This window comes from Hippopotamus amphibius, chromosome 16 (genome assembly GCF_030028045.1).
Source record: "Hippopotamus amphibius kiboko isolate mHipAmp2 chromosome 16, mHipAmp2.hap2, whole genome shotgun sequence".
NCBI lineage: Eukaryota > Metazoa > Chordata > Mammalia > Artiodactyla > Hippopotamidae > Hippopotamus > Hippopotamus amphibius.
In genome coordinates, this window is record NC_080201.1 from 48470539 (window position 1) to 48485961 (window position 15423).

The following is a 15423-nucleotide window of genomic DNA, read 5'->3' on the forward strand; positions in this document are numbered from 1 at the left end:
TCCTCAGAAAAGTGTTGCTCCCTTCTCATCCTTACTACCTTGTGTTTGTTCCCTACTTCTTCCTGCCCCTTTCTTATCTACCCCTTGTAGATTACAAGTCTTTATTTTCAGATTTGTCCTTGCACAAGTGAGCAGGATAGGATATTGGTTCATGGAGAACTTCCTCATTTTTCTAACAGCTGCAGAATACTCCATTCTGTGAATGTTATGGTAATTTATTCAGTACTCTCTAATGTGTGAACACTTAGGATGTTTGCAGTAGTTTACAATTACAGACAATGCTGCAGTAAATAACCTTGTACATATGTATGTTCCTGTTGTGGAGATTTTATTTTCAGGGTTGTTTCCTATATGTAGGATTGCTAAGTAAGTGCATATGTAGTTTAGGAATTGCCAAATTCTTCCCCAAAAAAGTTGCACCAGTCTGTTTTTTGTATTAGTTTCTTATGGCTGCTGTAACAAATTATCCCAAACACAACACAAATTATCCCAAACACAACACAAATTTATTTTCTTATAGCTCTGGAGGTCAGAAGTTGAGAATGGGCCTTACAAGGCTAAAATCAAGATGTTAGCAGCCTGCCTTCCTTCTGAAGGCCTCCAGGAAGAATTTGTTTCTTGCCTTTTTATGCTTTCTTTAGGGCCTTTACCATCTTTTTATTTTCAACTTTGTAAAATCACTTTGTTTTAAATGTGGGGTGTGCATGCAGTATAGAATTGAGTTTTGCTTTATGGACCAATCTGAATGTCATTTCAATTTAATAGGTGAAAGTCCTACCCCATTTTTTGTGTGTTTGGGCTTAATTCTGTACATTGTTTTGTGTTATATTTTCTAGTTTTACAGTTTTTTAAAAAGACTTCAACTTATCTGTTTTCCTAGCCTTTTTTTGATCATGTAATACTATAGTATTATAGTAATTAGAAAAGTTTTTCTTTTGTTCTGAGGTTTACCTTCATGGTTATAGTGCTCTGTTTCTTTGGACAGTATTTATTCCTTCTATTACTGGATTGGTCAGCTTTAAAAACTAGCCTTTAATTTTTTACCTTTTACTCCCCACCTTCTCTTCCCAAATTTTGTAAGATTTATGCTTTTTACATTGTCCAGGATATATTATATTTACATGCTCTTGTGTCACATTTATCCCAACCTTTCCTTTTGTCTTAATTCTGTAGTTAAATATATTTAGTGTTTTCCGCTAGGCCATTTTGCTGAAATTTCTCTGGATATCTCTTGATTGGCTGAAGTTTCTTCTCTAGCAGTTTCCTCAAAAAGAGGTCATGCAAACAATGTCCACCACTAAGTTTACTTTGTTCATAATTGGCCATTCTTTCCTTATGTTGCTTGTAGCATAATTCAGTGTTGTTTCAAAGGAGTCTGATGCCAGCTTGATATTTTCCCTTTATGTATAAGTACCTTTATATTGTGTTCTGATCTCCTAGATCGTTCTTTCTTTCATTTTAGAGTTATTTTGTCAGAGCATATTTTAGTCTTGACCATTTGGGGCCACTTTTTCCTGGTAGATATGTTCTCTCTCAGGATGGAGAGTCAAGTTTTTATTTCAGGAAATACTTTTTTCTTTCCTGTAAAAGTACAGGAAAGTATAGAGAATGACATAATAATATAGTAAAGGATTTCCTATTGATGAACAATTTTTGTATTTCTGAATTGCATACTTCATCATGTGTATTATTCATTTAATATACTGCTTGATTCAATTTTTAAAAAATATTTATTTATTTGGCTGCGTCAGGTCTTAGGTGCAGCATACAGGATCTTCACTGAGCTATGCAGGATCTTTCCTTGCAGTGCGTGGGCTTCTCTCTAGTTGTGGCATGTGGGATTTTCTCTCTCTAGTTGTGGCATGTTGGTTCCAGGGTTAGTAGTAACATGTGGGTTCCCTCGGCTCTGTAGTTGTGGTGCGTGGGTTCCAGAGCGTGTGGGCACTGTAGTTTGAAGCGTGCAGGCTCTCTCGTTGAGGCACGCGAGCTTAGTAGTTGTGGCACATGGGCTTAGTTGTCCCATGGCATGTGGGATCTTAGTTCCCTGACCAGGGATTGAACCTGCATCCCCTGCATTGGAAGGAGGATTCTTTAGCACTAGACCACCAGGGAAGTCCCTTGATTCAATTTTTAATGTTTTTTAAGAATTTTGCTTGTTATTCATGAGATTGGTCTGATATAAGAGCAGCGAAATAGATCAGTGGAACAGTAAAGAAAGTACAAAAATACACCCATGTATATATGAGGATTTAGTATTAGATAAAGGTAGTTTTTCAAATTAATGGTGCAAAAAGATTTTTTTTTAAGTTACGGATAATGTTTGTATAATATTGGGTTTTGGGAAACCTTTCTTAAAATGTCATCAAGGCCAGGCTCTGTAATGGAAAAATTGAGAGATTTGAGTTCATACAAATTTTAAAAAAATTTTATCAGGAGCATTATAAATGAAGATGATGTGGCAATAAAATTTTAAATGAAGGTGATATAATTTAAGGGAGAAAAATACTTATAAAGCCTTAATGCCTTAAATTTATAATGACTTCTTTAAACCACTTAAAAGAAGATGCCAGTGTAATTAAAATATATGCAAAGTATATGAATAAGGAATTCACCAAAGAAGAAACCACAAAATGTGTAAAAGGTACATAAGTATATATGAAAATGCTCAATATTATAATCAGAGAATTGCAAATTAAAACACTAATGTGGTACTCTTTACTTGTAGGGGCAATGATTTTTAGAATGATGTTGTGAATGAGTTTGAAGACATGTGATTCATGTTGCTGACAGGAATGTAAATTGATTAAAAAAAAAGTCAGAACTCTGACTTTCTCCTCTCTTTCCCCCAAGTAAATTCTTTAATTTCTTCTATAACAGTTTTCTTTCTCCTTGCAAAGGTAAAAAGGAGACATTTGCTTTCTTGATATTTTTCAGACTGGGAGTCTTGGTATGAAATCAAGGCATTATCTCCAAAATGGTACATTGATGAAGAGGAAATATCCCAGGGGATGGTAATGGAAAGACTTACAAGTTATGGCCTTGAATCCTCCAGTTTCAGAGAAGCCTGGAAATCTGAGGGTGTATTCGAGCGGCAGCAAGGAAATCAGGAGAGGCATTTCAGGCAAGTGACAGCTCTTAAGGAAATCTCTGCTGTGAGAAGAGACAATGAATGTAATAATTCTGAGAGAAGCGTTCTCTTGAAGTCAGTACTTTTAACACAACAGAGAGTTCCCACAATAGAGCAAGTACATAAATTTGATATCTATGACAAAATTCTCCCCCCAAATTCAGTTCTAATTGAACATAAAAGACTACATGCTGAGAAGGAATCTTTGATAGGTAATGAATGCGAAGAATTTGACCAGAGTACCTACCTTGGTAAAGATGCAGAAATTCCTCCTGGGGAGAAACCTTATGAAAGTAGTGATTTTTCAAATCTCTTAAGTTTCCACTCATTACTGACTCAACATCACACAACACATTTTGGAAAGTTACCCCATGGGTACGATGAATGTGGTGATGCCTTTAGCTGTTACTCGTTCTTTACTCAACCTCAGAGAATTCACAGTAGAGAGAAACCATATGCATGCAGTGATTGTGGAAAAGCCTTTAGCCATGACTTCTTTCTCAGTGAGCATCAGAGAGCTCATATTGGGGAGAAACCATATGAATGTAAGGAATGTAACAAAGCTTTCAGACAGAGTGCACACCTTGCTCAACATCAGAGAATCCACACTGGAGAGAAACCCTTTGTGTGCAACGAATGTGGGAAGGCCTTTAGCCGTTATGCCTTCCTTGTTGAACATCAGAGAATTCACACAGGAGAGAAACCCTATGAATGTAAGGAATGTAACAAAGCCTTCAGACAGAGTGCACACCTTAATCAACATCAGAGAATTCACACTGGAGAGAAACCCTATGAATGTAATCAATGTGGAAAAGCCTTCAGCAGACGCATAGCCCTTACTCTGCATCAAAGAATTCATACAGGAGAGAAACCCTTTAAATGTAATGAATGTGGGAAGACCTTTGGCTATCGCTCACACCTTAATCAACATCAGAGAATTCACACTGGTGAAAAGCCCTATGAGTGCATCAAATGTGGGAAATTTTTTAGGACTGACTCACAACTTAATCGACATCATAGAATTCATACTGGAGAGAGACCTTTTGAATGTAGTAAATGTGGGAAAGCTTTCAGTGATGCTTTAGTTCTGATTCATCATAAGAGAAGCCATGCAGGAGAGAAACCCTATGAATGTAACAAATGTGGAAAGGCCTTCAGTTGTGGCTCATACCTTAATCAACATCAGAGAATTCATACTGGAGAGAAACCCTATGAATGTAATGAATGTGGGAAGGCTTTCCATCAGATCTTGTCCCTTAGGCTACACCAGAGAATTCATGCTGGAGAAAAACCCTATAACTGTAATGAGTGTGGGAACAATTTTAGCTGTGCTTCAGCCCTTAGACGACATCAGAAAATTCATAATAGAGAAACTCTCTGATATATATATCAAGTATAAGAAAGAAAACATTTAGTCACCACTCAGTTCTTATTAAATAAATATCAGTGAATTCTTCAGTTAGTAATTCTATGAATGTAGTACATATGGAGAAGCCTTCAGTTCATGAGCATCCCTTATTTGAAATAGCCTGAGTAGTAGACATCCATTACTTTTGGATCTGTTCTGTGCCCCATTTGAGACTTATCTCACCCTCATTGCGTATCACCCTGATGAAATCATTTAATCAGGAAGAGCAGTATCCACTGCTGTGGTTGTAGGCTGGCCAATTATTTTCTTCAACCTAATGATAGATAAGGGATTTACAAATGGCCCTGTCTAGACCAGTAGAGCCCTAGGGAGTTGTTATGCGTAGTAAGAGAAGATCTTTTTTTCCCCCTGGAATTGCAAGTTTCAAGGATTTGGTAAGGTTAAAAACTCACCAGTAGCCTTTTTGCCACCACATGAAGAAAGCCATCCCAGGATAAATCCAACACAAAAGAAAATGGAGGTCAGAGACAGAAATCTGAAGATATTGTTTGATCTTATGGATACAGCCATGTCTGAAGTCTATACAATCTTTTACCTTATCATTTTTGTGACCTAATAAATTTCCTTTTTTTGTTTAAGTTAATTTGATTTGAGTTTTTGCCTCTTGGAATTAGTCCTGATTCATACACCCCATGTTTGCTACACATATGAGAAAGCCTTAATCTTTTATGTGGCATAATTATTTGTCCTGAGGAGAAACCTCATAACAAGTGTATGAAAGTTAAATACACAGTCTTCATAAAGCTGAGAGAATTGTTGCATTTTATTTGTTGATAAAAACTAATTGAGTATTCATTAGTCTGTTTCACAATAAGGAAGAATTTTTAAAAATTCACTTAGTAGGGACTTCCCTGGCAGTCCGGAGGTTAAGACTCCACACTTCCACTGCAGGGGGCACAGGTTCAATTCCTGGGCAGGGAACTGAGATCCACATGCCTCACGGCCCAAAAAATAAAAAAATTCACTTAGTAAAATTTATTACCAGGCTTTCTCATAGGGAATTTAAATCATTTGTGGCAGTGGATCACCGTAGACCTTTAAAGAAAGGTTGGCCAGCTAAGAGAATAATGGATCCATCCGTTTAATGAATGGCTCTTCATCTTAAAGGAATTATTTCAGTGTGGGTTTAAACATATTCTGTGATGGAATATAATAAGATAGAATTATAGATGAGGTCTTCTTTTGTGGGTGGGTTGTAAACTTGGTTTCAGAAGTTTATGGATAACTTCTTTGAAACTAGAGATATTAGATAAGACATTGCTGGCAGACAGAAAGAAAGAGCCATTTTCCACTAGTGGTTAAAGTAAAGCAGTTGGAGCCTAAATTTTTTAGAGTATAAATCATTACCATTCTTCATAGTAATGAAGAACAGGAGGGTGTGGGCAGTATATTCCTGTTTTATCTGAGTGGATATACGGAGGTAAACTTTGATATGGAAATGTTACCACTTTGAACAGTTAGAACCAGTTAGAATCTTGGGCATTATCTGGAAAGCATCTATAAAAACAGATCAGAACAAGTGAATTATGAAAAAGTGAAGGATTTACATGTGTATATATGTGCATGGAGTGAAATAGTGACTACTAATAAAAATCTGAAATTATTTTTCTTAAATACTGACAGATTTTTCTTTGAACAACTTAAATTACAGATTTAGTATAATTGAATACTTCAAACGTTGAACAGAAACAAATATAATGGTTTTAAAACACCTCCAAACTTGCATTATAGCTAATCGAAAATACATTAATATCATAAGCTAAATTCATGCCATCATTCCTTTATTCACTCATATTTTCTGGAGGTATAGGAATACTTACTTTAGTACTTTCTAAGGGTTGAGTTATAACTTATTTCAGAAGGCTTCTCAACTCTAAACTTACTAGGCCTAATGGAAAAACAAGTAATGACTCAGACCAGTGATGAGTCCGAATTATTCACTGATTGATTCTTGATCTAAGTATAGCACCTGATTTCTTCCTCCAAGATGATATAAACCCAAGACACTGATTCTGTTTTTTTACAGTTAAACTTCATGTGTAATGTGGATAAAAATCTATTATATCCATGCCTTTAGCACAGGTATTAGTACTTTACAATCTGATGTTTCTCCTCACAATGAGGTACCTAAATTTTATCTACAACTATACAATCCATTGTCTTATTGTGATATATTGACTTCATCTTTTAGTATTATTAAAAACTCATGCTTTATTGGTATCTTATAGATATTAGGACCATCTAAAGATTTCCTATCCTAAGAGAGAAGAGTTTGAGTCTGTTTAGTTAATTCCCTTTAGGACATGAACTAATTTATTTAGAACACACTGGTTAAACCTTTTCCACTTGGTTGAGTGTGATCAATGGCAATGAACTTTTGGATTTCTTTTTTAATCTGGTTATTGTGCTAAACATATCTTTCTGCCTTGTTACAGGTTATGCAGTTTTTGCCTGTCATATATGAGTTTTCTTTACTTACTCTTTTTCAAAATTAAGTAATTAAATTTTTGGCTGCATCGTGTCATAGTTATGGCATGCAGGATCTTCACTGTGGTGCACGGGCTTCTCTTTAGTTGTGGCATGCAGGTTTTCTCTCTCTAGTTGTGGCACGCGGGCTCTAGAGCATGTGGGCTGTATAGTTTGCAGCACGTATACTTTCTAGTAGATGGATTCTTTACCACTGGACCACCAGGGAAGTTCCTATTTACGCTTGATTAAGCTGAAGGTTCATATTTGTGTGTTTGTGTGTTTTATTTAAAATTTTTGTATTGACCACCTACTGTGCACCAGGCTTTGTTCTAATCCAGGCTTTGGAGATAACAATTGTAAATTAAACAGACAAAAATCCTTGCCTTCATAGAGCTAATTTCTAGTGAAGAAGATAGACAATAAAAATATATATATAAGTAAAACATATACTATGTAAGAGAGTAAATTCTAAGGAGAAAAAGGTGACGGAAGAGCTGGGTGACCAGGTTGATATTTTAGATTGTGTGGCCAGGGAAGGCCTCTTTTGAAGTTAACTTTTGATTAAAGACCTGGGATCTGTCTATTCACGCTACATATACACATACAAATATATACACATTTATAGGCCTTATATACCTAATGGAAAGGAAATGCATATATGTGTGTGTATGTGTGTGTGTGTGTATATACATATGTTGTATACTTTGTTCTTACTAAATTCATTCTCATATTTTATTATGCCTCTGTATTTGTGTATTGCATTTTAACATTTTTCTTTTTAGTTTTATGAGTTCATGGCCTTCTACAGTCTTAACACATTTTAATTATAATGTGTATATATTTTGATGCTCAAATTATCAGAATTTAGCTATTGCGTCCACTTTAAGCTAACTCCTTGCTCCCTTCAGTACTACCCTGACATCTCTGCAAGCATCTTTACTTTCTGGCAATAGTAGGGTATTGTAGACCCATCCTAAATGTTTCCTGTCCAAAGTCATGAAGTTAGCTACCTTCCAAGGAATTTAGGGAGGGAGAAAACAAGCATATACTTCTTTTTTTTTTTATTGGCTGTGTTGGGTCTTTTTTTGCTGTGTGCAGGCTTTCTTTAGTTGCAGTGAGTGGGGGCTATTCTTTGTTGTGGTGCACGGGCTCCTTGTTGTTGTGGCTTCTCTTGTTGCGGAGCTCAGGCTCTAGGCGAATGGGCTTCAGTAGTTGCAGCACATGGGCTCAATAGTCGTGGCTCACAGGCTCTAAAGCGCAGGCTCAATAGTTGTGGTGCACGGGCTTAGTTGCTCTGCGGCATGTGGGATCTTCCTGGAGCAGGGATCAAACCCGTGTCCCCTGCATTGGCAGGCGGATTCTTAACCACTGCACCACCTAGGAAGCCCCAAGCATATACTTCTGAATCAGATAGGCTGGGCACTGGAACCTGGCACCCTTTGCTACAGTGCATGCACCTGGACAAACATCTCCTAGAGTAACAGAATACAAAAGAAGTATATAGAATTAAAAATAACACATGCACACTTGGGGCATATTATGAACAACAAGATACAAAAAGACCAAAAACCCAACTGGCACTTCTGAGGTACTGAGGGCAAAATGAGCGTACTGCACATAATCCCTGAACAGAGCACCACCAAGGAGGTGGGCCGACCACGTAAGCCACTCTTCTGGCCCAACCTTCACCCCGTGTAAGAGATCAGCTCACACACACCCCCACCACCAAGAGCTGAGCAAGGGCACCTGTTACTTGTTTTCACTCCCTTGTGCTGCAGCATGAGTCCCAATAAAGCCTTGCCTGAATTTCTCCTCTGGGCTCTTACTAATTTCTATTGATTAAGGAGTCCAAGAACCCTCGTCAGTAACAGAGGTTATAAAATCAGAAATAGAAGTTTTCAAATAATTTTTCTCAGCAGAAGGTCTTGCTGGGTGGATTTGGGGACCTAAGAAAGAGTCTAAAGTAAGATTGCATTTTCCTTATATACTATATTTTCTATTTTCTGTTGTTTCTCTTGTCCAAGAAGAAAAAGGTGGCCCACAGTAGAGCTCATTTTAATAAGAAATATATATTAATTACGCTATAAAACGTGAAGTTGTTTTAGCATTTGTGAACATTGTTTCAATAACATTGTTAAAAAACAACTATTTGAAAATTGATTTAAATTGCCTCGATTGATGTAAATGAGTCAAAAGGAAATGTGGCTAAGTTTCTTCAGGTGTGTTAAAATTCCACTTGTTCTCTTCTCCTTCATGGAAGGTTTCCTTTCTTTTAGAAAGCATTTCAGACATCTCTTCCTGAGCAGATGCAATGCAAATGTTTGTGTGATGTATAAGTAAAATTTCCACAGAGCCCTGTACCCTTTTAGCAGTTACTATATTTGGAAGCTATGACTGCACATGAATTTGGGGCAGAATTGCTCCTATTATGGTTGGGTCCCTTTTAGAGACAGCTGGAAAAAAATGTTTCCTTTTTAGAGCATGATTTCACATCGATTTCTAGTTCTTAAAATTAGCACATTTGCTGTACCCTACTTTATTCATAGAGCTTGGGACAGGAAGACAATAAATTATATGATAGGGAAAAGCACATTGCTTGAAGCCATGAGTTGAAGCTACTTTAGTGACAGGAGAATGAGTCACTTTCCTGGTCAGCTTTCTTAAGGCATTTGCATGGGGGAATTTCTCACATATTCTTCCAGAAAGGGTAGTGGAAGTATCCATTCCTTTGATTATTGGCACATGTATATAGATGTCGGAGTTAGACCTTCACATGGATGTCAGGTCTGTTAGTTGGGAAGACCTGAAAAAGTGATTATACTTCTTTCGGACTCAATTTAGTTATCTGTAAAACTAAGATAATAATTCTAGCCTTTCATGTTTTTGTGAGGATTATTTGAATGTAATATATGTAAACAGTTAACATGGCAGTTATTATTTTGAAATTAAGCAGGAAGTTGAATCACATGCCTGAGAGCCAGCTGCTTATGTGAGACAATTGTAAATTCAGCCTTTGTCTGTTTCCCAGTTTATGGAGTCCCAAACAGCAGTGCTCCCAGCCCTTCCCTCTGATCCTGGAGTGGGAACTGCAGCTCCAGAGTCTCTTCAGAGCTCCCTGTTTGGATATATGGGGCTGTTAGGACTCTACCTTCTATTAAGAGAGAGGCCAGGAAGGGTATGGCTCCTGGTTTTTGCATTTTTCATTTATATTTTTGGACCTCAATTGATAGTATATTACCAAAATTGTTTAACACTCATTTCTTGGTTCTTTCCCCCATCGTTCCCAATTCCTAATCTCCCCCATAGGCACGTACACAGTTATGTTTGGTATGCATCCTTAAGTGTGTATATATCCCCTATCAAGTAAGTCATGTTGTGTTTGAAGTTTTTATTAATTGTATCATTCTATAAAAGTGTCATTGTTTTGCTACTCGGCACCATATTTTAGATTGATCATGTTCTTCTGTGCACAGTGCTGTTTTGCTAGTCAGTGCTTCTAACATTTGCGTAGTAATTCATAGTATATGTTTATGTTTACTACTTTTTATTTATTCCTTTCTGTAGTGATGGGTACAACTCCTGGCTGCCCCCGCCAGACATCCTAGTATGTGTCCCCTTGTGGACCTGAACTAGATTATACTACTTAACCCTGGAATACCGTGCAATGGATTTTTCTTGCATAATTTTATGAGGTACAACCAAATTACTTTCTAAAAAGGCTGCAACTATTTACATTCTCCCCTGTGTCCTTATAAACACTTGATATTATCTTCTTTGAATGTTTTAGTTTGCATTATTATTTTTGACTGCTGGTGAATTGGAGCCTATCTCCTTACACTTCCTTGTCATTTGGAAGGAATTTTTATCAAGTGGGGTTTTTTTTTTTTAACCATGTTTATCTCTTATCAAATAGGTCATCAAATCTATTCACAAAAGTTTAGTTAAAATGTGCTTGTAAATCTATCTGGGCTTTAGGCTTTTTCTTCTTTTGAGGGGATGTTTCCATACTATTTCAGTGTATCAGGTTTATTCAAATTTTGTTTCTTGTGCCAACTTTAGTATTTTATATTTTCTAGAAATGTATTCATTTTTTTAGGTTGTCAAATTTGTTTGCACAGTCATTCTTAAGATTCTTTTATTATTATTCTAACTTCATTTGGCTTACTCATTTTCTTATTTACATCTTTGCTCTTATTTTTATCGGCTTTGACAGAAGTTTACATACCTTATTGATCATTGATCTTTTTTTTAAATTATTTTATTGGCTGTCTTGGGTCTTTGTTGCTGCACACAGGCTTTCTCTAGTTGCGGCAAGCAGGCGCTGCTTTTCATTGCAGTGCGCGGGCTTCTCATTGCAGTGGCCTCTCTTGTTGCAGAGCACGGGCTCTAGGCTCTCGGGCTTCAGTAGTTTCAGTACGTAGGCTCAGCAGTTGTGGCTCATGAGCTTAGTTGCTCTGCAGCATGTGGGATCTTCCCGGAGCAGGGTTCAAACCCATGTGCCCTGCATTGGCAGGCGGACTCTTAACTACGGCACCAACAGGGAGCTTTTGAGTGTAAAGTTCGCATCTATTAGGGCAAGCCATTAAACTGCTGGATCTTTATCAATCTGTTAGGTGGGAAATTATCCCAATGTAGTTTTTATTAGCTTTTTTCTTATTATGAATTAGTTTAAGCTCCTTTTTTTGTGAATTGTCTATATTTCTTGCCCAATATTCAGTTGGAAAGTGACCATTTACTTACATAGTAGGGAAATTAGCTCCTTATGATGTGATTTGCAAATATTTTTCTCCAGTGTATTATTTGTTTTTTAAATTTACTTACAGTCCTCTTTTGCCATGTAAAATTGATTTTTATGTTATCCAATTTACCACTATTCTCTTTTAAGGTTCTTAAGTTTTGATTCATATTTAAAAGGCCTTATACATCTTGAGACAATTTAAAATGTTTCACATGATTTCTCCTTTACTTTTGTGCTTTCATTTTTTTTTTTTTTACATTTTAATTTTTTTTGGTAAGAATCTAATTTTACCCCCATATGGCTACCCCATTTCTCAGAATCATTTACAAATAATCCATCTTTTCCTACTTATTAGAAATGTCACCTTAAGCATATACTAAATTACCAGATATAGTTTGGTACGTTTATATATTTCCTATTCTTTTAATACCAGTTGCATTAATTTAAGTCTACTATCTCTTGTCAGTTGTTTTCAGAGAGGGATTTTGCCATCTCTGGCTATAAATGTAAATTTGTCTATTTTTCTTTTTTGGTTCTATAAGCTTTTGCTTTATGTGTTTTGAACCTCTTGTATTAAATGCCTAAGCATTTGGGATTGTTATGTACTCTTAACTAATTTATCCCCGTATCATTACAAAATGACTTTATTAGTCCCTGGTAATGTTCTTTGCTCCCAAACCTACTTTATCTGATATTAATATACCCACTCTAGCTTTCTTTTTTAAAAATTTTATTTATTTATTATTTTTTTGGCTGTGCTGCATGGCATGTGGGATCTTAGTTCCGGGACCAGGGATTGAACCTGCGCCCCCTGCACTGGAAGCAGTCTTAACCAGTGAACCGCCAGGGAAGTCCCTAGCTTTCTCTTAATTAGTCTTAACATAGCATATCTTTTCCCATATACTTTTTTTAAAGTTTTTTATTGGAATATAACTGCTTTACACTGTGCCAGTTTTTGCTGTACAACGAAGTGAATCAGCTGTATTTATACATATATCCCCATATCCCCTCCCTCCTCGACTCCTTCCCACCCTCCCTATCCCAGCCCTCTAAGTCATCACCCATTATTGAGTTGATCTCCCTGTGTTATGCAGCAGCTTCCCACTAGCTATTTTACATTTGGTAGTGTATATGTCAGTGCTACTCTCTCACTTCGTCCCAGCTTCCCCTTCACCCCCAACCCCGTGTCCTCAAGTCCATTTTCTACATCTGCATCTTTATTCTTGCCCTGTCACTGGGTGCATCAGTACCATTTTTCTTTTAGATTCCATATATATGAGTTAGCATATGGTATTTGTTTTTCTCTTTCTGGCTTACTTCGCTCTGTATGACAGACTCTGGGTCCATCCACCTCACTACAAATAACTCAATTTCATTCCTTTTTATGGCTGCGTAAAAAGGCCATTGTATATATGGCCTTTATCCATTCATCTGTTGATGGGCATTTAGGTTGCTTCCATGTCCTGGCTATTGTAAATAGTGCTGTAATGAATATTGTGGTACATACTTCTTTTTGGATTATGGTTTTCTCAGGGTATATGCCCAGGAGTGGGATTGCTGGGTAATATGGTAGTTCTATTTTTAGTTTTTTAAGGAACCGCCATACTGTTCTCCATAGTGGCTGTACCAACTTACATTCCCATCAACAGTGCAGGAGGGTTCCCCATCCTTTTACTTTTAACCTATTTGTGTCTTTCTATTTAAAATGGGTTTCTCATGAAGACCGTACAATTGGGTATTATATTCTAAAACTGTCTGAAAATCTCTGTTTAATTGGGGTGTTTAGACCATTCCCATTTTAAAAACTTTTGAAGTGAAATTCACATAATATGAAATTAGCCATTTTTAAGTGGACACTTTAGTAGTATTTAGTACATTCACAATGTTGTACATGCACCACTTCTGTCTAGTTCCAAAACATTTTCATCATTCCAGAGTAAAACCCCTTACCCATTAAGCAGTTTCTCCTCATTCTCCCCTCAGCCCCTGGCAACCTCTAATTTGCATCCTATCTCTATGGATTTATCTGTTTTGGATATTTCATATAAATGGAATCATACAATATGTGACCTTTTGTATCTAGTTTCTTTAGCATAATGTTTTTGCAGGTTCATCCGTGTAAGCATTATTTGCACTTCAGTTTTTTTATGGTTGAATAATATTCCACTGTATGTATATACCACATTTTGTTTATCTGTTCATTTGCTGATGGATGTTTGGGATATTTACACCTTTTGGCTATTGTGAACATGTGTGTACTTGTGCTTGTTTTCAGTTCTTTGGGTTTGTATACCTAGGAGTGGAATTGTTGAGTCATGTGGAAATTCTATGCTTAACTTTTTGAGAAACTACCAAACTGTTGTCTACAGTAGTTGTGAAGCAGTTTACATTCCCACCAGCAATGTACAAGGTTTCCAATTTCTCCACATCCTCACACTTATTTTCCTTTTTTAAGTTATAGCCATCCTAGTGGATGTGAAGTGGTACTTCTTGTGGTTTGATTTGCATTTCCCTAATAACTAATGATGTTAAGCATCTTTTCATATGCTTGTTGGCCACTTGTATATTTTCTTTGGAGAAACGTCAAGTCCTTTGCCCAAATTTTAATTGGGTTGTTTGTCTTGTTCATTCATAAAAAGTTATTTATATATATTGGATACTAGACCCTTATCCTGTACATAATTTGCAAATATTCTCCCTTTCTGTAGGTTATCTTTTCACTTTCTTGATGTCCTTTGATGCACAAGTTTTTTAATTTTTTTTATTTTTATGAAGTCCATCTTAGCCAACCAATGAGATGTGAGCAAAAGGGATGATTATCATTTCTGTGTCTGCTTTCGCTGCCTTTCCTCTACCCTACTGGCTGGGAGATATTGAGAATTTTAATACTCACCTTTGCCCCAAAGATGGAAACTACTTGTTCAGATAGGTAGTTCTGGACTGCTAACCCCTAGACTCTTACATGAGAGAGAAATAAATATATGATGTTTAGGTCACAGTATTTTGGGGTCTTTAGTATATCAGCTTAATCTACACCCTAACTTATACAACTCCAGTGTGCCATACAAATATTACCATTTTCTGTTTGTGCCACGACAAAGGTTGAGAAGCACCATGATCTGCACCATTTCTTCTTGGTCCTTTTTGCTATCCCCTCCTCCTCAGTGTCATCAAGGGAAAAGTTCTTTCCCTCCTATCCATCCAGATATTTAGCTTATTTTGGTCCCAAGATATACATTGAATACCCCTAATTTTTATAGAAAAGTTGAGCATATAATGGGTGTTGGCCAGAGGAAGCCATTGCCTTGCCTTGGGCACCAACCCCAGGAGTCCAGCACCCATGAATGACTGTACCTGCATCATGGGTTGCCCTGGCATAGTGTTTCCTCAAAGTTTTCCTTCTTATTTAGGAGATAAGAGCCGCCTCATCCAAGGAGACATTATCATTGCTTCCGCAGCCCCCACAAGTCTTTTTCTCCTGCTCTGCCGGGCTTGAGACAAACAGTGATACCAGGAAAAACGAGCCTCTCAAAGTCTATCTTTCAACTCTGAGCCGGGTTACAGTGCAATGTGCTACCAAAATTAACATGAACTGCTAGCTCCTTTTCTTGTTGGTCCCCCTGGATGAGCATCACCTGAGAGCTCTCTCCTAGGAAGACC

At 36.9% G+C, this 15423-nt stretch overlaps 1 protein-coding gene across 4 annotated transcripts in view; it reads left to right on the plus strand.

Moving 5' to 3' along the window:
* Nucleotides 1-5137, plus strand: part of ZNF527 (zinc finger protein 527) — a 36898-nt gene extending 31761 nt beyond the window's left edge. For all 4 annotated transcript variants that reach the window (XM_057712400.1, XM_057712401.1, XM_057712399.1 and 1 more), the window contains one exon: nucleotides 2935-5137. In XM_057712400.1, the coding sequence (XP_057568383.1) occupies nucleotides 2935-4508 (1574 nt within the window). In that variant the 3' untranslated portion in view covers nucleotides 4509-5137. The remainder of the gene's footprint in view (nucleotides 1-2934) is intronic.
* Nucleotides 5138-15423: the final 10286 nt, after the last annotated feature.